The sequence below is a fragment of the Canis lupus genome, chromosome 3, assembly GCF_011100685.1.
Source record: "Canis lupus familiaris isolate Mischka breed German Shepherd chromosome 3, alternate assembly UU_Cfam_GSD_1.0, whole genome shotgun sequence".
Lineage (NCBI taxonomy): Eukaryota > Metazoa > Chordata > Mammalia > Carnivora > Canidae > Canis > Canis lupus.
The window spans coordinates 55373015-55398200 of NC_049224.1; the positions used below are offsets into that span (position 1 = coordinate 55373015).

At 41.9% G+C, this 25186-nt stretch overlaps 2 protein-coding genes and 1 long non-coding RNA gene across 12 annotated transcripts in view; 1 reads left to right on the forward strand and 2 right to left on the reverse strand.

The window, feature by feature from the left end:
• TM6SF1 (transmembrane 6 superfamily member 1) overlaps positions 1 to 25186 on the forward strand; it is a 58784-nt gene that overhangs the window by 8523 nt on the left and 25075 nt on the right. The window contains exons 3-11 of one of the 10 annotated variants that reach the window (XM_038532962.1): positions 933 to 1030; positions 4785 to 4888; positions 6454 to 6536; positions 7358 to 7479; positions 9152 to 9256; positions 11022 to 11114; positions 11576 to 11695; positions 22023 to 22142; positions 23384 to 24131. In XM_038532962.1, coding sequence (XP_038388890.1) covers positions 933 to 1030; positions 4785 to 4888; positions 6454 to 6536; positions 7358 to 7479; positions 9152 to 9256; positions 11022 to 11114; positions 11576 to 11695; positions 22023 to 22106 — 809 coding nt within the window. In that variant the 3' untranslated portion in view covers positions 22107 to 22142; positions 23384 to 24131. Of the gene's footprint in view, positions 1 to 581; positions 732 to 932; positions 1031 to 4784; positions 4893 to 6453; positions 6537 to 7357; positions 7480 to 9151; positions 9257 to 11021; positions 11115 to 11575; positions 11696 to 14373; positions 14740 to 18940; positions 19826 to 22022; positions 22143 to 23383; positions 24132 to 25186 lie in introns of those variants that run through there. The other 9 variants (XM_038532965.1, XM_038532969.1, XM_038532963.1 and 6 more) reach the window with 9 other exon arrangements.
• On the reverse strand, positions 301 to 16345 carry LOC111095229. Its single transcript, XR_005357098.1, has 3 exons — positions 16058 to 16345; positions 6085 to 6242; positions 301 to 698 (listed from the first exon to the last, which is right to left on the reverse strand). It is a non-coding gene; the product is annotated as an uncharacterized LOC111095229 (long non-coding RNA).
• The window catches only part of HDGFL3 (HDGF like 3), an 80787-nt gene continuing 72902 nt past the window's right edge, over positions 17302 to 25186 (reverse strand). Inside the window, exon 6 of the mRNA XM_038532971.1 lies at positions 17302 to 21761. Within this exon, the coding sequence (XP_038388899.1) occupies positions 21756 to 21761 (6 nt within the window). The 3' untranslated portion in view covers positions 17302 to 21755. The remainder of the gene's footprint in view (positions 21762 to 25186) is intronic.

The following is a 25186-nucleotide window of genomic DNA, read 5'->3' on the forward strand; positions in this document are numbered from 1 at the left end:
GACCCGGGATCGAATCCCACATCGGGCTCCCGGTGCATGGAGCCTGCTTCTCCCTCTGCCTATGTCTCTGCCTCTCTCTCTCTCTCTCTCTCTCTCTCTGTGACTATCATAAACAAAACAAAACAAAAAAACGTGCACACCAATAAATAAATAAATAAATAAAAACAAAAAAAAAAACTTGCACACCTGGGACACCTGGGTGGGTCAGAGGTTAAGCGCTTGCCTTTGGCCCAGGGTGTGATCCTGGAGTCCTGGGATCGAGTCCCACGTCAGGCTCCCTGCATGGAGCCTGCTTCTTCCTCTGCCTGTGTCTCTGCCTCTCTCTCTCTCTGTGTGTCTCTCATGAATAAATAAATAAATAAAATCTTAAAAAAAAAACCAAAAAACTTGCACACCCACTATTGTCCATCTGTAGGATCTGCAGTGTGGAGTAGAGCGAACAGCAGATATGCTGTGAGCTGGCTGCAGGTGCAGGTGGGACACAGGTGGGGTCCGGGGTGGCCGCTTATAGGTTGTGGAGGATGGATAGGGTGGCCTGGTGGGATCCTTTGGGTAAGTGTGTCATTCTGTCCCCGTGGCAGGTGTCCTCTTGGAGAGAGCACTTGGGCAGTGCTGCTGAGATCCATAACACAGACGAAGGTCCTTTTGTGCAGGAGGGACCTTCTGTTACTCCATCTTGACAAGGCCCACGGTGTCTTCTGGAAAAGATTAAAAACAAGTCATTGTTTTTGGTAAATGCCAAGGTCTTAGTCATTGCCTCCTGAGCTGCTCCTTTTTAAACTACTGCTTTATTGGGGTGCCTGGCTGAGTGCCGGTGGAGCGTGGGGGTCTTGATCCTGGGAGTTGTGAGTTCAAGCCCCACGTTGGGTGTAGAGATTACTTCCAATAAATAAAAATAAGTAAACAAGTAACTACTTCTTTCTTTGCTCTAGTGTATGCAGTTTTCGGATTCACCAGCGTGGTGAACCTCATCATAGGACTGGAACAGGATGGAATCATTGACGGGTTCATGACGCACTACTTGAGAGAGGTATGGGATGATTTAGCGAATGTGAGCCTTACGCCAAAGGATCAGCCACCCAAGTCACATTGCTCACAGATGAAATCACTTTATGTAGTGTAAGGGGGTGAGATCCATGGTATTTCTTTTACTGTTGCATACGTAGGTGGTTGATTCATGTGGAAAGTAAAGTAAAAAGTTAGGATTAGATCATGGGAGGTACTTTTTCCAGCATTCGGTTTTATATCTCCTCCCTCACACCTGGTCCACTACCTTCCTCCTTTGCTTGTATTTAACATACATGAAGTGTTCTAAGTGAATTTAGTACTTGGTGTCTTATTATTAGAACATTACTATATCCGAAAGCCCAAGTCAGTCTTATGTGTATAAACTAGAGAACACTGAGGCGTTAAATGAAGCCATTTGATTGTGATGATCCTTCCCTCACTATCATCATATTATAGTGCTACCTGCCCTTGAGAGAGCTAGTCCTCCTTCCCTATCTTTTTGTGTGATGAATCCAGCCCCAGAGAGGTTAAGTAACTCGCTCAAGATCACACAGGAAAGCACAGTCTTAATCTGTGCTTTAAATAATGGAGAACTTCATATGTAAGCAAAGGAAGTTTGGACTTTATCTCACCTTTGAGGGAAGATTTTAAGTCAGGGAATGATACAGTCAGCTCTAGGAAGGATGGGCTTAGAGCGGGGTGTCAGTGCTGTGAACTGGGACACAAGTCAGGAGGCTTTTGCAGGACCAGCAAGCACATGAGGATGGCCTTGGCAGAGCCAAGCATGGGAGGTAAAGGGGAGGGAGGAACTTTGGAGACTTTGAGTGGTTGGAGTAAGTAGGACTCAGGGATGGGTTGGGGGTGATGGGGAGGGTAAGATCCAAGAAGACATCCTGCTTCCTGCTTTTGGAAAAATGCTGGTGTTATTAAAGCAGAAGAATTCAGTCCTGTAGACAGTAGCTGGAATAGACTCTGGGGCCCAGGAGCTCTCTGACCTGGCAGGGAGATGGCACAGTCCTAGGAGCAGTGATGGAGACACACATGAGGCACAGAGTATGGGCACTCCTTGGAGATACTGTGGGTTGTGTCCCAGACCATCCATTGCAATAAAGCAACAATCACAATAAAGTGAGCCACATGAATTTTTTAGCTTCCCAATGCATTATTTATACTATACTCTATGACGTGTACATAGCATTATGTCTAAAAACATACATACCTTAATATTAAAACAGTTTATTGCTCAAAACTTGCTAACCATTATCTGAGCTCTCAGCAAGTCATCATCTTTTTGCTGGTGCAGGGTCTTTGCCGTGAGGTCGATGGCTGCTGACTGATCAGGACAGTGGCTGCTGAAGTTTGGGATGGCTGTGACAGTTTCTTTGTATTTTTTTTTTTGGAAATATTTAACATTCATCTGAGATAGAGAGCATGAACAGGAGGGCATGGTGAAGGGCAGAGTGAGAAGCAGACTCTCCACTGAACAGGGAGCCTGACATGGGTCTCAATCCCAGGACCCCAGGATCATGACCTGAGCAAAGGCAGATGCTTAATTGATTGAGCCACCCAGGCACCCAGGCTGTGACAACTTTTTAAAATAAGACAACAATGCAGTTTGCCAAGGACGAGGAGAGTGATGGTGAGACATAGGCAGGTGAGGCAGTCAGACCGCACCCAACAGTCACCATCTTATATGAGTGCAGCTCATAGGGCCTCCAGACAGTCACAGTAGTCCATCAGAGATCATAGGTCACAGATCAACCAAAACACAGATCACAGATTGAAATATTGCCAGAATTACCCAGATGTGACACAGAAACACAAAGTGAGCAAATGCTGTTGGAAAAATGGCCCCGTCAGACTTGCTTGATGCAGGGCTGCCACAAACCTTCAATTTGTAAAAAAAACAAAACAAAACAAAACAAAAAAAACACAATGTCTGCAACACACAATAAAACAAGGTCTGCCCTTGTGCAGGGGAAGAATTGAGTCTGGAAGCAGTCAGAGGAGTCCTCATTGCATTAGTGACACTGCTCTAGCATTTTTTAAAATGGCAATGACATGGGATGATAAACATTTTCTAGATAGACAAGGGCCGTGGAGGGCATTCCAAGGAGAAGGGACAGCTGTGTCTCCTCACGGTCAGCCTGGGGTGGAGGTGTGCAGGGATGATGCCAAGTTCATCTGGGGACACGTGGAGTTGTGGGTGGTTGAGGGACATATTGGCAGATGTTCCAGCTGGCAGGGCTTTGCAGGTCTTGAGCTCAGAGGAACGTTCCTGATAGGGAGATTTGGGAGCCATCTCAGTGTAGATGGTACCTGAAGTCTGGAAAGAGCTTGCTCATGAGAAGGAGGAGAGAAGACGGCTGAGGGTGGAGTGAGTAGAACTTTGGAGGCCGTGGCTAGAAGAAGAGCCCTTGCCATGCACTGTGGGGGGATAGGCCAAGAAACAGGAGGAAACCTGGAGAGTCTGGGACCCCTGTGTCCAGAGTGGGGAGGTTTTGAGGAGCTTTCGGCTGCTGGGAGGCCTGTGGTTGAGCTGGTGAGGGTGGCAACCGGTGAGGCACACAGGGGCTGAGAAGGTAGGATGGGGTGTTGTGTGAAAAAGTCTGCAGGGCCAGGTTCTGGGTGCCCAACTGTCAGATGGAGGAGGCGGGGCCCGGGCCTGCAGTCGGCAAGCAGCTTTGGGAGCATTTTGAGCAGAAGAGCGATATAAGAGCTAGGCCTCATGAGTCTTCATTTGGCAGGTGGATTGGAAAGAGGAGGGAGACAGACTGTTTGGGACTGGCTCGGTGAGGGGCACTGTGGGCTTGAACCAGGCTGGGTGGAAAGGGAGGGTGGCCTGGGTGACCTCAGAGAGACAGAATTGGCAGGACTGGCCCGCAGACTGCATAGGAGAGAGGGATGACAAAATGGTCCTGGGGTGTTGAGCCGGGTAGGCTGACTGCTATCCTGTTCATCCAGAGGGCTGGGCAGGGCTCGAGTGGGGGGCAGAAGCTGAGGGGTGAAGGGAGTCCAGGAGAGTTTGAAGGGCCCATGGGCTGTCCAGTTAAAGACACCCATCAAGCCAGCAGGAGAGGCTGGCCTGGCTCCAGGGGCCACGTGTGCACATGAACGACCAAGTCATAACATTGGATTGTACTGTTGAGTCAGAGCGTGTTAGAGAGAAATGACTTGGGCCAGGCATGGGCACAGAAGTCCAGATGCCGTGTTATTTCTACCCGCCCCCCCCCAGTCTTTATGCCCTTGGATCGTGGGGACAGACAACAGAGCTCTGTTGCCTCTTTGGTAGAGCCGAGTCAGTTGTGTGAGTCCCATAAGGGAGTTGGGGTGCCCATCTGTCTGTCATTGGGTGTGGGAAAGATGTGCCTTCCTGGGGGTCCATACAAAGGCGAATGATGGTCAGTTGCTGGCTGTGGGAAGCAGGGTCTTCCCCGGCCACCCCTCTGGCCAGAGCCAAGGGCCTCAGTGACAGATTTGACTTGGCCTCGGTGAGTTAGCCGAGCAACCAGGGCTGCCCATAATGCCACCTGCCTTGTCTGACCCAGCGGGTCTAAGTGCTTGACCCAGCAGGTCAGCTCACAACCAGGTGTTCTGCAGGGCCCTGCACTGCGGACTAGTTGCGGCAGCTCCAGCTCACCACTGGGATTCAGCATAGCTACGTCTGGGCATGCTGACTCCAGCCGGCTCTGCTGTTTTACGTGCCTTGAAGTCCAGGTCTGCTGCTTTGTGTGGAGGTCTACTGACAGCAGACTCCTCTTTTCATCTTTCCCCAGGGTGAGCCGTATCTGAACACTGCGTACGGGCACATGATCTGCTACTGGGATGGCTCTGCTCATTATCTGATGTATCTGGTGATGGTGGCAGCCATAGCCTGGGAGTAAGTGAGTCAGTCTGCTGGGTGTGTGCCTTTGCCACCTTGGCAGCCCATACGTGGGTATGTAAGGAAGCCACGCGTGTAGAGGGAGAGACACAAATGGGACACGCACGTGAACACATGCTCTGTGGACACACGTGAGACATAGTTAACACAGGTTCTCTTCCTGGCACAGCTGCCTTTTGGACATGTCCCTTTGGATGATCCCACACCGTGGTGACAGTTTGGGCTGTCACCCCTTCAGCTTCTGACTGTTCTCTAGGAAGTCTTATTTGCAGCTGGCTTCTCAGGGAGTGTGTGTGTATGCACACAGGGATAAAGATAGAGGAGCAGAGTCTTACATGACCATTTCTGTTTCTGGGGATTGGTGCCCTAGGTCTGCCATGTGGAGCATCGCTGTGGGCTCCTTGGAGACCCCTGCCACGGGAGACTGTGTTGCACAGACCCCCGAAGTGAGCAGTGCTCTCTTTGGCTGAATTTGTGGGACCTCCCTGTCCATGGTGGTTATACCCACAGCTGCTCCCTGCTGGTGTCCCTGTAAACCCAGAACGCGAACCTTTTGGGGCAGGGTCCTTTCAAGCCCAGCCAGCTTCCCAGGCCTCCCCGTGGCTCCAGGTTAGAGAAAATGATGCATTTTTGCACCATAAGAGTTTGAAATTCAGCTTGACCTCGATCTTGAGCTCAGGGACAGCTCCAGCTGAGTTTTAGACTCTTCCAGGTACTAGCCTATCTCTTCGTGAATGTTCTTAAGCTTCCAGGGAACACATCAAGTGTTTCTGAGAATGCCTGGGCTCTGCTTGCAGGCTGCCAGGAGTGGGCTGTAGTTTCTTTGGCTCAGTTAGCATCCTGCTGGGGAGAAGATTCTTGTTTTGTCCTGCTCACAATTCCAGTCTTTGTGAATTGGCCTCATGGGAATCTGCTGCACTTGCCTTGGGGCGGTGGGGCAGGGCAGAAGCAGTATTGTCCACCTCTGGACAGGGAGAATCTCTTTTTGCTCTCTCACTGCCCCTTACGGACGTGGGTTATCAGGGTTATTGGATGAAAGAGCTTTTTGTCAACACAGCCTATTAAGATTAGGGGTCTGTGTCTAGCAGCTCCTTTAGAACACGGGAAAGGTCTCAGGATCTCCATCTTTAGGGCTCTGGCCATGATCCTGACACCAGGGAAAGTCCATTTAACATCCTGTTACTCATACTTACAGTGCTTTAAAATACGGGTCCAACTTCCTTTCTTTTTTGAAACTTCTCTTTCCTTTTCTGCCATGAATTTCATGTGACCCAGTGAAATGCAGGACTCCTTTGAATGTGACTGACCTTGCCATAGTTTAACAGATGATCAGGGCAGCAAGCATTAATTCCTATTTGGAAGGACACAAAGAGGGCTCTGTAGTAGATCACAGATGGAAATGAAATTTGAGCACTAGGGCTCCTTAGGGTTGATTTATTACTATTGATTCAGTAAGTTTCGATTCATATACTTTACTAGTTAGGATAACACTAATTAGATCATCTTTTGCTAATAGTATTGAGGATAAGTGCACCAAGCCAAGATTTTTTTTTTCGTTGCAGGGAAAGTTATAGAACCATTGGCCTCTACTGGGTTGGATCTATTATTATGAGCATTGTTGTTTTTGTGCCAGGAAACATTGTGGGTAAGAAACCTTATCTTAAAAAATTCACTTTCCTCTTCTGAAACAATGGGGGAGCACTTGTAAGTAGAGAAGTTATCTTGGTTGTTATTCCAAGCTTCCCAAGAAGCCGTTATGCAGAATTCTTCCTTTTCTCCTCTGTCATCTCACCACTTAAGAAATGCTTTTGAGCAACTCTCAGAAGTGTACACTGAACAATCAGACAATCTAAAACCAGTGATTCCTGACATTTAGGATCTAGAGGAGGTATTTGTGGCTACATGCAGTGTGCAAATATTTCTTACAACTTTTTTTTTTTTTTTTTTTTTTTTTTTTAAATTTTTTATTTATTTATGATAGTCACAGAGAGAGAGAGAGAGGTAGAGACACAGGCAGAGGGAGAAGCAGGCTCCATGCACCGGGAGCCCGATGTGGGATTCGATCCCGGGTCTCCAGGATGGCGCCCTGGGCCAAAGGCAGGCACCAAACCGCTGCGCCACCCAGGGATCCCTCTTACAACTTTTTGTATCATATGTAACTCTTGACACATTCAATAAATGTATTTGAGAATTAAGACTCTCGAAAGCTAATGTAAAAGAGGTTATTATTTATGCATGCAAAAAATCAGGGTTTTATGTTAAATATACTCTATAGTAGCTAGGACATGCCTGGTCATAAGCACCTTGTACTTTGAAATTGACTTATTTTATTTGGCCTCGTGAAGAATATTGTCTGGTCTACAGTACAATGTTAAATGATTTGAGGTTGGTGTCCTAAATGTTACTGGTGTTTTGATATGCTTTTTGGCAAACTTCTGACTTTCTTTCTCTCTTTCTTTTAAATAGGGAAGTATGGAACTCGTATTTGCCCTGCTTTTTTCTTAAGCATACCATATACTTGTCTTCCTGTCTGGGCTGGTTTCAGAATCTATAATCAGCCATCAGAAAATTATAATTATCCCTCAAAGGTGATTTTATTATGTTAATTGTAACCTGTTGCCAAACTCACAGGGCTCACTCATATTTGCTGGCTACTGAATGGCACCATGCCTCTGTGTCCTGGAGCACTTGGGGCAGCCCATATGACCGTGCTGATTCTGTGCACTGGTCATGCCTCAGTTACAGTGGCAGAGATGGTCTGTTTCTGGCTGAGTATATCTGCTTCCATCGGCCTGGCTGTGCTTTCTGGAACTTCACACTGGCTGTTCCCATCAGAAGCTCCAGTATGGTTTGTCTGGGGCTGTTAATGGCCTGGCGTTTTGAGCATCTGGGCACCTCATTCAGAGGTACCAGTGCATTTACTGCCCCAAGGGGAGGCTGGAGAGATACTGCTGTTTGAGGCAACACACAACAGCCTCAGGGTGTAATTTACCAAGAGATCCAGGCACAAGGACATCTTCTGAGACACCTCCCTTCCATTCACAGCAGAGGTGGTCGAGGTGAAGCAATGCTGGCTGGGCAGGTACTCTGTTAAGGTCTTCATTTCTAAGCTAGTAACATCTAAGTTTCTCTTCCTTTTATAGATATTAGATCCTTAAGCAAGATCCTTTCAGCAAAGTGATATATGAAAATTTGAATTACTAGAGATTATCAGAACATGATTATTCATTTTTACTATAATATTTACAGTAGAATTCATTAAAATACGTGGTAATTTACAAACACTTCATTTGTAGACAGTTAGACACCTGCTGTGTAAAGTCAGGTTGACAGAATGACAGCCAGTACTCCCTTACATCCTTCTGAGGAATGAGGTGGTTTTTCAAAAGAAGCAAGCAGTAACCATCGCCTTGGGCTCCAATGCTTTTACACTCTCCTTGTCAGTATGTCAAGTGTTCATGCCGCAAGACACATAAAACTGTTTATCATTTTTTAAATGTTAAAACACAGTGATGGCCAGGGAGAAATGGACATTGTCATACAGTGCTGTAGGGAACATAAATTCAGACTCACTCTGCAGTCTGGCAGTGTTATCAACCTTAACAAATTTAATCGCTTAACCTAGTAATTCCACGTCTAAACCCATTCTCAGATCATCAGAGAGATGGTATCAAATATTTATGTATAGAATTGCTCATCATCACATTAATAGTGCAAATGCCTAAATGTCCAACAATGAGAGAACGGCTGAAATATGGTGCTTCCACATGACATTACATTTTAGAAGAGCTTTTAATAATGAGGGAAAGTACTTATAATATAGGTAGATGTTGAGTGTCAAAAGAATGAATACAAAATTGGTTATATATAAAGTCATAATTTTGTAAAAAGTAAATGTAGAAAATTGTAGAGACTCTTAATAGTATGTTGGGTTAATGGTTTACCTTACTTTTAAAATGAGTGTATCTTACATGTATAATCACAACACTGCTATTGCAAAAAAAAAAAAAAAAAATATGACTCATAGAGCTCGAAGGTCCCTTTAAGATGACCTGGCCCAATCTCATTTCTCAGATGAGCAAACTGGAAGTGGAGGTGAGGGACATGATCTCTATGTTAGGTGGCTGGCGGTTTATGACGTGAATCACCCATCTGCAGAATTCTCTTGCCATCCAGCACCATAGCACTTATGCGTCAGTAGATCTCAGAGACTTCTTTGGCACTTTGGGACCTGCTCATTGGTTACAAACTCTGTTTTAGGTTGTTCAAGAAGTCCAAGCAAAGGACCTGCTGAGAAGACCATTTGATTTAATGTTGGTCGTGTGTCTCCTCCTGGCAACTGGATTTTGTCTGTTTAGAGGCTTGGTAAGCACAACAGATCAAAGTAACATAACAAACAAAAAAAAAGTATGTATTGAATCAGACTTCCTAATGCCCTAACAAAACATTCCTCCTGCTGGAGCCTGGAGAGCTGGCCCTGCCAGCTGTGGCTCTTTTGCCTGCTGGCTCAATCCCCAGCTTCCCTCTCATGGGGTCGGCCCAGCTGGGCCGCTGCATGCCCCCTCCTTCAGGTCTTTGGATTAAGCCCACCCAGAAGTCTCCTCATTCCCTGATTTTAGGGTGCCTGAAAAATTAGCTAGTAGAGTCTCATTCTTTTGGTTTCTTTGATGTTTCTGACTTAAATGTAAATGTCTTTGGGAAGGGTGGTAACAGAAGACTCCAAGACCACTGTGGCACAGAGCGTGTGTTGTGTTCTCAGAGGAGTAGGGAGGTGGGGTTGAAGATGGGGCCAGAGTAAGGAGTTAGGATCCTAGCTATTTACCAGCTGTGTAGCCTTGGGAAAATGATATAACCTCTTTGACCTCAGTTTCTTCTATAAAACAACAGTACGTATCTTTCGGTACTGGTTTGAAGATGAAATAAGAGAATAAACATCAAACACTTATGGAGGGCCTTATATGTGGTAAGTGTTCAATACATGGGTGTTACTATTTTCATTGATAGATCATTCTTCGCAATGCCCAGAAACAAATTTGGGCAGCTAGAATCATATGGGTAATTATATTCAGCTTTAGTGACAATCACTGTTCTAAGTCTGCTGGCATTGTTGCTGAGTTGAGCTAGCTAGTAGGAGGAATGGCAAAGAGAAGGGATGTAAAGGAGAAAGAGCTGTAGGCTTTGTTCAGACCACAGAGCAGTAAAACTTTTTTTTTTTCCTTAAGTAAGCTCCATCCCCAACATAGGGCTTGAACTCATGACCCTGAGATCAACAGTCACACACTCTACTGAGCTGGTCAGGCATCCTTAAAACTGTTCTTTGGTTAGTTTGCTCTAATTTTCAAAGCGAAAAGAACAATAGTAGCAATGAAAATGGGCCCCAGCTGTATTCTTGCACAGCCATATCCATTCCTCTGTGCATGAGAAAAAGGTGTGCATGTGGGTATTTGCATGCTTGGTGGGCTTTTCAGTTTGGGTCCACTTTTACCAACTCTGCCACTGGCCTGTGTTCATAGATGTTATCTAGAAGGGACATTTATGGCCAGGGACATGAGAAGTGATGCATGAGAGATGTGACTCAGAGGGGACCTGGTTATATGCCAAAGATACTGTGTTTCTTCTGTGGCGAAGAGTCTGCTGTGCTCCCTTTTAAAGTGGACACAGGATTGGCTTCACACAAGAGGACCCTGCTTTCAGATCAACCTTCACTGCCCCCAAAGGCCATGTACTCTGTGAGGCACTGGAGAGAGGAGGCGGCTGTTTCTTAAATTCTGCAAAGCATAGTAGGATGAATTTGGTGTAAGAATGTCCTTTTCTTTCTGCAGGGAACAGCTGGCTAGTTGTTCCCAGGAAAAGTCAAACTGGTAATCTAGTGGGAGCTGTGCTTCAGCTGGTTGAAACCTAGATACTTAAGAGATACCCAAGAATACAGCATTAGTTCTTTCCTACTCCACTATTCTTCATCTCCTTTGAGCAGATCCGTAGAATATTTCTTTTCTTCCTCTTCTACAGTACACAGTTTTTGTTAAATAGCAAAACAGCTTGTGGCTGAGCCTGGAACAGTTAGCCTTATCAGTAAACACTGAGAATAAGATGTGATTGTAACTTTAATGAATTCGTTTTTTGTTCTCAGATTGCTTTGGATTGCCCAGCTGAGCTCTGCCGATTTTATACACAATTTCAGGAGCCCTACCTAAAGGATCCTGCTGCTTATCCTAAAATCCAGGTCAAGTAGTTATGAAGCCTATGGATTTCCTTTTTTTAAAAAAATATTTATTGTTTAAAATTCATTTTTATTTTTTTTAGATTTTATTTATTCATGACAGACACACACACACACACACACACACACACACACACACACACACAGAGGCAGAGACGCAGGCAGAGGGAGAAGCAGGCAGAAGGAGAAGCAGGCTCCATGCAGGGAGCCTGACGTGGGACTTGATCCTGGGTCTCCAGGATCACACCCCGGGCTGAAGGCAGCGCTAAACCGCTGGGCCACTGGGGCTGCCCGCCTATGGTTTTTCCAAAGTTAATTTTCACTCTTTAAGAATGGGAACATGTAGGCCCATGTAGGAAATAGGAGTTAGTGTTCTCCAAAATAAAATTGTTAATCTTTTGTGCTTTTCATCAGGCCAAGTTAACTGTTAAGTTGCTGACAAGGTTATTTCTCTGTTAATACAGATGCTGGCATATCTGTTCTATTCTGTCCCTTACTTTGTGATCGCGCTTTATGGCTTAGTGGTTCCTGGCTGCTCCTGGATGCCTGACATAACACTGATACATGCTGGAGGTCTAGCTCAGGTACGTTCTGAATAGAACGTCCACTGGGGATCTGGCTCTCCGGGTTGAGTAACACCAACATTTCTGCTTGGTGTTTAAGGGTGGAAAACAGGTGCTAGACACATCCCCTTTTGTTCTACAATTCTTTAAAGACATTTCTGCATATGCATTTTATTCAGATCTCACAGTAACTACTTGGTGAGTGTGCCATCCAGCTGTACAGGTGAGGGAGCTTCTGAGGCCCAGTGAGGTTACAGACCTGTCTCAGGTCACACACCCAGCAAATGGCACCGCTGTTTTAGTGTGCTGTTTCCCAGTCTCTGAACACCATGGCTACTAAAAAAGAATTGAGAGCCATTATCTTTAAGACGTCTCAACATGAGAGGTCAGAATTCGGTTATACTGCACTGAGCCAGGGAAACTGGGTTTGAGGACATTCTCCTCCTGGGGAAGCAGGGCCAGTCATGCCATTCCTTCCCCCTTGCCACTTAGCCAGTCCCTGGCCTAAAGTAGGTGTTCAGTGAATGCTGACTTCATTGGACCGGAAACAAAGTGATCTATACAAGTGTATTCTTACACAAAGTACATTTTTTACAAGCTAACAGCTAGCAAAACAAACTGATCTTACCAACAAAGAAGAAAATTATTAAGTAATTTTATCCCCTCCCCTTGCTATAAATAAAAGAGAAACAAATGTCTTGTAACATCATTCTCTGCATCTTGCTCTTTGAGCAGGCCTAAGGATTAGGCTCATTTGGAAACTGTCAGCAAATACAGTTAATTACAGTCATGGTGTAGGAACTAGGATGGCAAAACCATACTCTGGCATTTCCTGGAAAAACAGCTACAGTCTTTATGGTTTAACAGTTTGGGCTGAATCCTTGCAGTCCAAGGTAATTCTTAATTACAGAATTTGAATATCACTATCAAAAAAGTTGGTACAGCACCTGAAGTAAGGGTTCCTGTTCTTCCCTTAAAGGATCAGTGGGGGAGAGAACTAGTATTTACCCTCTTTGCAGATCTCTGAATAGCTGGTTCCTTAGGCTTTGGTTTGGGGTCTTTATTTCCATATCTGTCAATACCAACTATAAGCTTCCAGTTTTTTTTTTAATCTTAGCCCAAACTGTTCCCAGACTCCTATGCCTAATCCCAATTTCAGTGTTTCCACTTGGCTGTCTTGCAGTGTCTAAGATAGGACCCCTGACCTTCCCTACACCTCATCCCCGTCTTCCCTCATCCCTGCAAACAGCTCTTGCCCGCTTCCGGCAGCTTGTCACACATGCAGTGCTTAAGCCTTCCCATTCCCTTAGCCCTACATCTAGCCTGTCACCAGGTCCAGGTAGTCTTTCTCCCGAGTAATCCTCAATCCCACCACTGACAGCTCATTGCCCTGCAGTGGTCCGAGCTGTCATGGGAGGCAAGCCAGCCTAAGTGTTCTACTTACCATTTGTGTGAGGATAGGTTGTGTGCTCTGCTGGAGAGGCAAATACTCAGTGGCTTAACACAGTAAAGACTTATTTCTTGGTTGTGCAAAGATTATGTGGGATATTTTCAAGAGTCCGGCCTGGCACAAGCCCGACTGCAAGGGAAGCAGGTAAATGTAGTCTTTCTGTGTGACCCAGGAGAAAGTTTGATGAAATAGCATTATCCTGGCAGTGCCTTCTTCTTCTTCTTTTTTTTTTTTAAAGCCTCACTTAAAGGTAAGAAAGCAGAGGTTTAGGGCAGCTTGTTACTTGCCTAGGGTCATAGTTACTAAATGGCAGGACAGGGATACGGAATCCTGTCTGATCCCAATGCCCATGTTCCTCTCTGCTGGTTTCCGTCTTCTCATGCAAACAGTTAGCTATGGTAGAGTCCTACAGCACAAAGCTAGACTTTGTATGAATGTGGGGGGTTGGAAAGCCCCTGGGGGGTGGCAGGCGGTGACATGTGAGTGGGGCTCCGTGTGCAGTTAGGCTGGGGAAGCATTTAAGTGTTGCAGTATGCAGCAGTTCAGAGGGTAGAGTAAGCCTGGGCTTCTGTTTTCTTGGCCTTACTCTCCTGTGCTCCCCAGGAGAGGGGGCCTCCCACTAGCCTCACTCTTATCAGTCCCTTTCTTAGAGTCTGACACAATCACGGTCCCTCTATATGCCCTATACCGGGCCCCACTGTGGGAACACTGGCCATCATGACTGTCATCGTTGAGGAGGCTGACAAGAGTGAGGCCACTGCTGGAAACTGGTCAAGCGGACAGTCAGTCGTCAGGAGGTGTGGGGGTGAGCAGGTACTTGACCTGATAGCAGTTAAGGTGAACGAACCCCAGACTCTACCTGCTGGTGAGGGCTAGGCTTGAAGATGGGCCCCTGTGGCTCCAGCCAGGTGGTTCTGGGAAGAGCAGGGTGGACAGCAGAGCTAAGGGCAGCAGCAGGAATCTCTGGGTTCATCCACCAGTGCCCAGTGTGACAAGGTAACCGGAGGCCACAGACTAGATCCTGCAAATGTGAGACAAGATCCTGCTAATCTACCCCAACCTGGTGAGTGGGGTCATCTGAGAACTGTGTCTGATGTTCCCATGACTCTGGGCCAGGTGTTCGTATCTACCTACTCAGAGTGTTTAGCGTAAGGAAACATTACACAAAACAGATCACACAAAACATGTACGAAACAGGGTACATGATGAAAATGTTAAATTCCAGTTATGTGATTGGTTTTCTACCTAGCCAGTACTTGCTTATCAAATGAGTTCTCGTGTTGGGAGGGCATGTGACACATTTATCACAGAAAACACCCTCTGTAACCTGACTCGCATCCCTTATTTCCTAAAACTGCCATTCTTCATTGAGAAGCTTTATGCACCATGATCCCACTAATTTTATCAAAACCTGCATTTCTTGAAAGGCCTAGTGAACTCCCAAGACTCTATGTGACTTAGTTAAAAAAAAAAAAATCTCTGAAAAATTTCTAGATCAGTACAAGTCGGTAGAAAATTTAAGTCCTTACTGGGTCCCTGATTTCAGATCATGCAGGAATCTGCCAAATCTGCTGTCTTGAGAAATCAAAACATCAAAAAGTAAAGCACATCAAAAAGTAAAGTAAAGTAAAATATAAAATAAAATAAAATAAAATAAAATAAAATAGAATATGCCAAGGACATTTTACACTAAAGCCTTCCAGTGGGGACTTTTCATAACTCAAATATCTTTTCATATAAAATTCTTACTGTAGGATTAAAGTTGCAAGTCTAGTTTGAAAAGTATTCCAGGCTGGTTAGATCCAGTTATTTTTAGTACTTTGTAGCAACTGAAGAGTTTTTCTCTGCTAAATTATCACTGAAAATTAGAAGAAAACAATCAGAGCCAATATAGTCAATATGGTTAAGAGCAGGAGCTCTGGAGACAGATGGGTTCATATATCACCCTATCCCTGATGAGCTTGTGACCTTGGCCACCTTGGATTCCTCTTCTGTAAAAGGATGGTACAGGAGCTTTCTCATAAAGCTGCTACAAGAGGATTAAATGAGGGAATATATGTAAAGGGCTTAGAGAGTGCCTGGCACAGAAGACGCCTTGGATCTCTGTTGCTGTTCTTGTTACAGGTAGAAGATTCTCAACAAGAGTCTAGAGGAGAAATGCCTTGTGTTGCTCAGAAGATTCATTAATCTGTAGCCATGTGTAACAGATAGTATTGCCTAAAAATCAGAGAGAGTGGGAGAAAGCTCTGGGATAGAGTCAGTGGGTTTGGCAGGGAGCCTGTTGCCCATCCAGTAACACCACGGCTTTGGAAGCAGGAACAGTCCCACTTTGGTTGGGCAATACCCCTTTCCTCTTGCTGCTCAGACTCTCCCACTCCCTGGCTACGCGGGTGCCATGTACTTTCTCACAAAAGGGTCTGGAAGCTTATCTGTGGGTAATTTGGTTGTAGAGTTGACTCTACTGGAGGTGAATTTTATGTTCTTTCCTTATGGAAACCTCTAGGAAATATCTGAAAGGAAAGATTTAGGAAGAACATGGATAATTGGGATACTAATGCAAATCCTGTTTTAGTAGTTTGCTTCAAGTGTAATTCATCAGTAAACTTTTTTTTTTTTGTTTTAGTTTTTTTCATCAGTAAACATCTTGATTTAGTATTAAGACTAGACTTTGGGTTTAATGTCTTCACATGTTTATCCTTTGGTGGAGATAGACAGTCTTGAAATTGTCCAAAGGCTGGCAAGGGGATCTAAAAACAAAGAGCCCACCTGAGTTCTCAACCAAGCAGAATGCCAGATCACGAACAGGTGATCTCTTGGCACTGTCGTGATTATTCCACAAAGATCAACTTCTTGAACCGGCATAGGAATCCCTATGAGATAGGCTCCATTATTATCCTACTTTTATAGATGAGGAAACCAAAGAGGTTACGTACCTAATCAAAGGTCCTACTGCTGGTGGAGCTGGGTTCTGACACTGGTGGTCTGGCTCCAGATTCAGTGTTTTTAACCACTCAACTGTGCTGCTCAGAAAACCCTAAAAAATGACACAGTTCTGGATTAACTACTTACATTGTATCGGCCAGTGTTCATGTTAGTTTGGGCCTATAATACTTATGTGGACACATGATACTCTTTCAGCTCCTTTCTGGAACTGAGACCATGACTTTTAGGTATGCTTTCCAGACTATCTCTATAAATATAAGAAAAAGGAGCTATTAAAATTGAACCATTCTTTGCTTTTTTTTTCCCCCCTCATTTTCCATTCTAACCATCCATTAAAAAAAAAAAATCAAAGCACATCTTTTAAATTTACTTAAGGTGAGAACTAATTTAAAAAGGTAAGAAAAATGATTAGGGGCCAGTGTCACATCATTGAATTTTGCAGAAATTTCTGGGCTCTATAAAGTTGTCCCTATGATTCTGAGTGACAAGTCACTGAGCAGCACTGAGCCCAGAGCCACCAGATCCCAGCCTGGCACACAGGCTGCCATCGGGAGGCCTCATGTGCTGGGGGGCACATCACCCAGGAGACACTGTGTAGGCTGTTAGCAGCTATGTGCTTGGGACGGGCACTGTTCTCAGGGGAGACGGAGGTTCTTCCGAAACTTCAGAACTCTCGGAACTGGACACCGTTAGGTGTCTGGGAGGAAGCTATGGTTGGACGCTCACTCATGGCCACCACAAACACACCTGTTAGAACTACAGGCAGTGCAAGAAACTGCAGAACACGGGCCTCAGGCTTCTCTCATGTGCAGACACCTCTTTGCATTAGAAACATCAATCTATACCCCTCATCCAATAATTCTGGTGAAGAAAGACCTACTAAAATAGGTATAAAAATAGAGAAATGCTGTGTAGAAGCTTTTTGTATTTTGACAGTCACAAGACGTTATTGTTTAATGTTTATTGAGCTCTAACAATGCGAGAGGCGCCACACAAAACATTAGACACAGTACCTGCCCGGTGGGCTTACAATCTAATCTAAGGACATGATCATTTTGTAATGTTGCCATGATTTTGCTGTTTTTGAAAATGAGGTATTAACTGCACTGGGGAGTGCAGGAAAAGAGCCTATGGAATCACTGGCTTTTTATGCAGGTTTCCCTATGCAAGTAGGCATGATTGCTCATATTACTTCATCTCTCAAAGTATGGTTGGCATTTCCCCACACCTGGTGTTTTTTTTTTTTTGTCACATGTACAAGTGTCTATAAAGACAAAGACACCAAACCCAAATTTTTGAAGATCAAGGTTCATATCTGGCCTCTAGTCCAGAAGTTTGGTTATATTATTCAGAAAAACACTGTTATTCAAGAGGCCCTAGGGAAAAACAGCAACAGAGGCCAAGCTCCTGGTCCATTTTCCTAGAACTGCACAAGAGCAGCTCTGCAGGGCAGCCTCTCCAACGCCGTTTGGGTGTGTGCGTAAGGGACATGTGTTTGAGAGCAGAGCCCTCATAGAGCCCTCACGGAGCCTCACGGATCACAATGCAGATGTGTACACTTTCTGTATTGGTCCTTGGTAACACACCACACTAATTTCTTATCTCCAGAGAGTAGCACATTGAAGGAGAGGTCCCTAGAATGTATCAGTAATATGTAAAAATGTAGCCTTTGAAAGTACCTGTGTTACTGATACAAATCCACACACACGCTGCTGATGAAAGCTTGTCCTTTTCTTGTCATGGTCAAGTCCAGTGCTAAGGAACACTTTCATCTGCTAAGCATTGAGCAGAATAAACTGATTTCATACAGAAGGAAATGTAACATATGTATTTAAAGCAAATTATCTAAATTTTTCATTCTTGTTACTCTGTGACTTCTTTAGGTTATAATATCTTCTTTCTTCACTTGGATCCTGATAAACTAATAATTCATCACTTGTTTTATTTAGATTTCCAATCTTTTATTCATGTATAGCTTAGATTTCAGTAAGATATGAAAACGTAGACTCCAGGGTTGCATTTTGTAACAATATGAGAATCCTGAGGAAATCCTCACACAGAAGCCTTTTCTAATACAGTTTTCCCCTGTGCTTATGAAAAGTATCAAAAAAGATACATTCTGAATGTACGTTATGTATACTAGTACAAATGGGAAGCTCTTGCCTCAGGTAATGCTGACAAGCTATTCTTCTAGACAAATTAGAATTTGATTTGAAAAGGTTGCCTGAATGGACATTTACCATTTTATAAAGAGCAACCACAGTCCTACCCCCACCCAAGTTGGTAACGACCTTACTTACAAAACAATGCTTAGTATTTTTAAAATTGTGTAAAAAACAAATACATGAAGAAATAAAAAAAATATATAACGAAGGGTTCTGAGCTCTTGTTCCAAGGAATAGGTAAAAGACTGACTAATGAAGCTGAGGTCCTCAGTGCTTCTCTTTAAATAGCTATATTAAAAATATTTTTACTTTCTAAACTCTGTACTTTCTTCATTTTTATTGGAACACATTTAGTAAGCCACAAGTGAGTGCCTGTATAGATCTCCAGATGCAAATCAGAAACAAAAATAAAACAAAAAAACAACCCTGAGATTTTATTCAGTTTTTCTTTTAAATTGAGCCCCTAATGTTTGGTAAGGGTACTGGATGGGTGAATAGACAGCTGGCATGATAAAGCCACGCTAAGGAGGGTATACTTGATTTGAACAGTTATGTTAAGACTGGCCCTATATTCAGTGAAATCCTGAAGACTATGGATTGTTTGAGAGTACTGGTTTTGAGGGGCACAGGAAACACGGTCTGAATGAATCATCCAGAACACAGAATTCATGCTTACCTCCTCCCCCTTTTGTTTTTTAAATGCAACAGGCTCAGTTTGCTCACATCGGTGCTTCTCTTCATGCTAGAACTGCTTATGTCTACAGAGTCCCCGAAGAAGCGAAAACCCTTTTTCTAGCATTAAACATAGCATATGGAATTCTTCCTCAGCTCTTGGCCTATCGCTGTATCTACAAACCAGAGTTCTTTATAAAAACAAAGGCAGATGAAAAAGTCGAATAAAATATTATTTCATGTTTCTCCTCTCTAGATTACTGACTTGTTATCCTGGTACTGATAATTTGTCCCATTTCACTCCCTCCTGAAACGGGGATACTTCAGCATATACAAATTCTTGCTCTGCACTGTATATGTGAGCTCTCATATGGTATTGTGTGGGTAAATTTCTTTTTTTGAAGGAAGAGTGAAGTTGAGAAACAGTTTGTTTAAAGAAATATATTCAAAATTATTTGTGAATAAACTTGACCATCTATTTCAATATTCTGTTTGCACATATTAAATATAACTGTAAACAATTACAATTTAGCTCCTACAATAGTGAGCATGAGAATGAACCTATCCAAAAGTGAATATGGCCTATGCATATTAAAAAATTCAAAACAGCAAATACATACTGGAGAGATACTTTTTGCATATAAGATATATATGCATCATTATCAACCTCAATATAAAAAGCAAATCATCACAATATTTTAAAATGTTATTTGAAAAATGTTTTCCCAAGGAAAGTATGATTATTTACTGCTGTTTTAAAAATTGCTTTTAAGAAAACTTTTTTTGTGAGTCTAAATAGCTAAGGAGGGATTGGTAACTTTATCATTACCCTTAATGAATACTTGTTTTATTGGTGACTGGAAATATTTCTATTGTATTTCTGTGTATTTTTTAATAAATCTTTGGGGCCTTTTATGAAAACAAATCTTATTAAATTTGAAACATTTTGTATTTTTCAGAAGCAATTTTGTAGTCTTTAGGATTTTTATTTTAAAAATCTGTCAGTTACATGTTCTAATTCTAAATGTCATCTACATTCTCCTTATGTTTTAGTGTGAGCAATGAAGAGGACTTTTGATGAATTAATTAAATTTCATTAATTTGAAATTAAAACACTCAAAATTAAAAAGTACTTTTCAAGGAAAAAGAACTGGATTGGCATCCCTATTATCTTTTAATGAATTTTTTGTATTTGGAATTATGAGTATAGAGAAAAATTAGTATTTGTTAAGTGAGAAAGACAAACTAAAAATACAGCCGCCTTCTCAGTGCCCTGGAGGGGTAAGTAGACTGCTGGTGCTTTCATATGCTCAGCTGCCATAACCATCACCACCATCACCATCACCATCCTCATCCTCAATGGCCCTGGGCTTTTAGAACAGCTCACACTTTCTCTTCATGTTATTCATTAGCTCTTCACCAAAATAAGGAAACAAAAAAGAAAATGGGAGTCCAAATCAATGCATGGATAATGTTAAGTATGCAAATTTACAGTCAACAGAGCTGGTAAATTTTCTCTGAGCTGTGCAAGCAATCGTGTGGCCATTCCTCTCCCTCCCCCATGGGTACAAAAAACCTAAAACCCACACAGTGTTCAAAAAAAAAAAAAAAAAAAAAAAGAAAGAAGAAAACCCCTCACCTGCACTTGATTCTATTGTCAACTTGCTGTTAACAATTTTTGCTTTAATATATGAATTACATTAATACCTCACGTTACATAGATGAAGCCAAATTACACTAACTTAGTTGTTTACAACCTCAAAATCTTACTCCCAGTACACATTCCAATAAATTTATTCTGTAAAAACAATACATTTTTTTGTTTTTGATTTTTTTTACAGTAAACTTTTCAACTACAAACCTTGAATACGCGAAAGATGTTCCAAGGACAAGCATAACAGGATTGATAAAACCCAAACTGACTAAATGTGTCCTCACAATATAAGCTGGCATAAAAATAAATAAAATTCTCTATTATCACAATAGCAACAATAATGTACACATAATAATGGTTTGTGGATGAGTATAACTATACTAATTCTAGTTCCAAAAGAAAACAATGGTTCATTTAAAAGTCAATGCTTTGTCTGGTTTCCCATAGGGCTACTGCTGATTCCAGCTTTAAAATGTAAATTATCCACCTTGAGTGATTAGCTCAAATTGTATTGGCATTGGGGAAAAAAATAAATCATTGCCTTTATTTTGGAATAACACAAAAGACTCACTAACTTCACATATAAAAACTGAGTTTGTGTACGTAACAATATGAGTTTTGAGAAGTATAAGCTGTCGACTAGCTATTTCTAATATGGAATAGATATCTTACAGTATGATTAAACTTTACACATGGCCTCAAAACTGAAGGACAATTTTAATTTCATCTTTAATATGCCAACATTATGTGTTTAGGAACTGGTTCCTGGGTTCTGTCACAGAGAGGAAATCCCTTAAGCATTATGTTGAGTGGTCATCTTTAAAAAATGCTAATTTATATTTAATGGAGTGTCTGGTGATAGAGGAGTAAAGGCAGGAGAATGATGAACGTAACTGCCTTGATAAAAGGATCCTAGACATGTATAAGTTTGTGCAAAAATCTTGATAATCCTTAGTGGTTAAGGGCAACTTCATGCAACCAAATAACGAAATCAAATCAATAACCTTAAAAAAGGCTAAAATGTCTTTTTTCCCCCAAACACAACAGAGAGGAATGTGAATAATGTACATACAAACTGGGGTTCTGTCAATGACAACAAGGAATATGTGTTGGTTCATATCAAATCCAAGATTATTAGACAACCAAATGTATAACCTTCTTGTGGTTTCTCCTAATATGCAGCATTCATTATGGTAGTTAGGTCTGTAAAAAAAGAAAGAAAACAAGCCTTTAGATGATTTAGGATATTAACAATAAAAGCTATCCATACCTATAAAGTATATAGCTGGGATTTTCTGAGATTTTAATCTGTACTGCAGCATTAAAAATACTAAGCAAGAATAGCCTGTGAGGAGGCTTTAAAATACTTATCACTTCAAAAAGCTAAAGAAGGTGCTAGGGCATTTTTAGTGTTCTGTTAAAAAAAAGGGAACAAAACAATAAACTTTGTCTACTGTCTGGCAGGGCACAGAGTGCAATAGTGTGCACTCTATACAACTCAGGACAATGTGTATTGCTGGGATAAAGTCAATGGAGAAATTGAGATAATCCATCTTTGTGAGGACTATGGTGTCAGAAGGAAAGGTAAGCTGCTTAAAATTTAAAAAGCATTTGGAATGTATGCAAATTATTCTGTATAATATTTATAGCTTAATTACTTGGGACATATGGCTCGAAGAAATTAGAAGTTAACAAAATCAAGATGTACGAAAAGAAAGGAAGTTTAGATTTCTTTTAAAATCTAGATGGCATCTGTGTGACAAAATATTTCCATTTCCTAAAAGAATTATGTTTCAGTCTGGGTCCTACTTTAAATTGTATCAGATTACATTTCCTCATAGGGATGCTGTTTTTGGTTTCTTTGTCATTAACCCAAATACATTACTCCCCTGCCCCCAATACTCCCAAGGGATGAACAAAAGAGGGAACTCGGGCCCCAATATTTTTCCTAAAACCACTTCCATTCTTTCCTTCACTAAGTGAATGAACTCGCTTGTGAGCACAACAGTTCTCACTCATGGGTATGTTCTCACAAACATAGCCAAAATCTATAGTGTATATTCTACCATATATAAATAATTCCAGGACCTCAAGGAAACCTCAAGATAGCAGAAATACATTTCTCTTACAGTGTGCTCTGTTCCTACCAGAATGAGAAAGTAAATTAAAAAAATAAATAAAAATCATGTTTAAAATCTGTGAACCTACAACATGCAGTGACTAGTGACTCCTAATTATTTATTAGATATGATTATACCCACTGACTTAGGGGATTCTCCTCCCCTGTGAAGGAGGAAGATAGCCATTTAAAGCAATGAAAAATTGTTATTCAAAGAAATTTATTTAAGTGTCTTTTTATTAATATCAATGTGAAAGGCAATAAAATCTATATTTACATTGGTAGAAAATTCATAGTAACAACTACTCAAACTGTATTGAAGAATATTTTTGGGAAGACCGTCCCATGCAGCCTCAGAATATAATTAATGATCCAAATAAAGTAAAGGTGGTACTAGAATGTGATGACAACTTTAAGGACATGGGTGGGGTTTTTTTTTTTGGTCTTTTAATAAGGTACTTGTTAAGTGGGTGCTTATAAAAAGCAAATTATAAATCCATTTTTTTAACTTGTCATACCATAATCACTCTATTTGCATGCCTGCATCAAAAAATATCTTGCTAGTTCATAATGATATATATCCTGGACATGGGGCTTGAAGTATTTACTAGACCCGAGGTCTCCTCCAAGTCAGCAACCAGAAGTGGTTCTTTATGTGCTGGCTGCCATGCTCTGAGCCACACCACCCATGCCACTCTCTTATCAGATAATGGTGGACTAATCCAATGAGATTCGCTTCTGAGGCATGTGAATGCAAGGCACATTAAGAGGCTGTGGGTGGACGCAAAGCTGAAGGATACCCAGAATGCAGCAGAAGTTTTGAGACCATGTAAGTCATAGGATCTTTTCATGGACTGCCATTGCCACTTGAAAAAACAATGACAGATAAACTATGGTTATTCAGACACTTTCTCAAAAATAAATGAAATGAGGCTATTATATCAAGGAAGACAACTGGTAGTATTTGCTGCCAATGACAAAGTTTGAGCTTTTAAATAAAACTTAGAATTCTGGAAAACGTAATCAAAACTTGTCAATAAGGATTTTTCTGACAAGATACACCTGATATTTAAAAATGTGATTAAAAATACTTTGTAATGAAATAATTGGAAGATTCAAATGAGAACCAATATTTTCCAAATGGGTAAAAGCTAATCAAAGTGCCAGACAGTTCAATGGACTTTAACAGAATACAGAAAGTTCAGAATCCACATTGCAACTAACCTTTAAGAAACTACCACTTATATATTTGGTGTAATATCAAAGAAGAACATTTGTGATGATCTGAAGAAACTATTAAAATACTACTATTCTCACTTCCCAATTACATATCTGTGTTGAGGCCACATTTTCTTCATATACCTCAACCAAAACACATATTGCAAGAGACTGAATAAAGAAGCAGATATGAGAACCCTGATAAAAGAAATTATTTTATTTTTATTTTTAAAGATTTTATTTATTTGAGAGAGAGAGAGAGCACAAGTGGGGAAGAGAGGGAGAAGCAGGCTTCCTGTGAGCAGGGATCTGGAGGGGGGGGCCTGAACCCAGGACCCTGGGATCATGACCTGAGCTAAAGGCAGATGCTTCACCACTAAGCCACCCAGGTGCTCTGAAAGAAAATTTTTTTTTTTGAAATAAATTTTTTAAAATGCAAAGCAATATGGGGCGCCTGGCTGTCTTTCGGTAGTGTTTGACTCTTTGATCTCAGAGTTGTGAGTTCGAGACCCATGTTGGGCGTAGAGATAAAAAAATGAAATAAAAGCTTTAAAAAATAAGTAAAATGTAAAACAATGTAATTTTTCCAAAACAAAGCACTTTTTGAAAAATGTAGTTATTTTTCATAAAAATGTGTTATGTTAGGTAATGAATATTATTTTACAACAAATTAATAAATATTTTAAAATTAGTTTTTATTCCTTTTTTTTTTTTTTTTTTTTTAGTTTTTATTCCTAATTAAATAAATATCCAAAGGTTTAAAAAAAGCTTTTTAGGGCCCTCAATATTATAAGAGTATTAAACGGGTGCTGAGACCAAGAAGTCTGATGAACCACTGGCTTAGAAGGAATGAGTACGTGGTGAGAAGTGAGGCTGTGCATGTTGAAGGAAGGAGTCTGGACTTGATCTTGAGGATGGGGAGACAGAAGAATGTAGCCCATTCTACAGAAAGAAAATAGGTCAGCATCAGAAGAATAAAAGCACGGACACTGGTTAGCAGTTATAGCGAACATAGTGGCAGTCCTCCCAGTTTTTATTCTCTCCTCTGCTCCTCCCTGTTATTATGTGTGGCCTTGTGATTTGGGGACTTGAGTCCAGCCCCAGGGATGGGCAACTTTCTGACATGGTCTCCAACTATCCCTGCCTCCAGGTATCCATACCCTTGTGTAATGCCCTCCCCTGGAGGGTGAGCAGGACTTGTGACTTGCTTCTAATGAATAGGATGAGGAAAAAGTGATGGGAATGTCACTTCTGAGATTAGATTATGAAGGACTAGCTTTTGTCTTGCTAG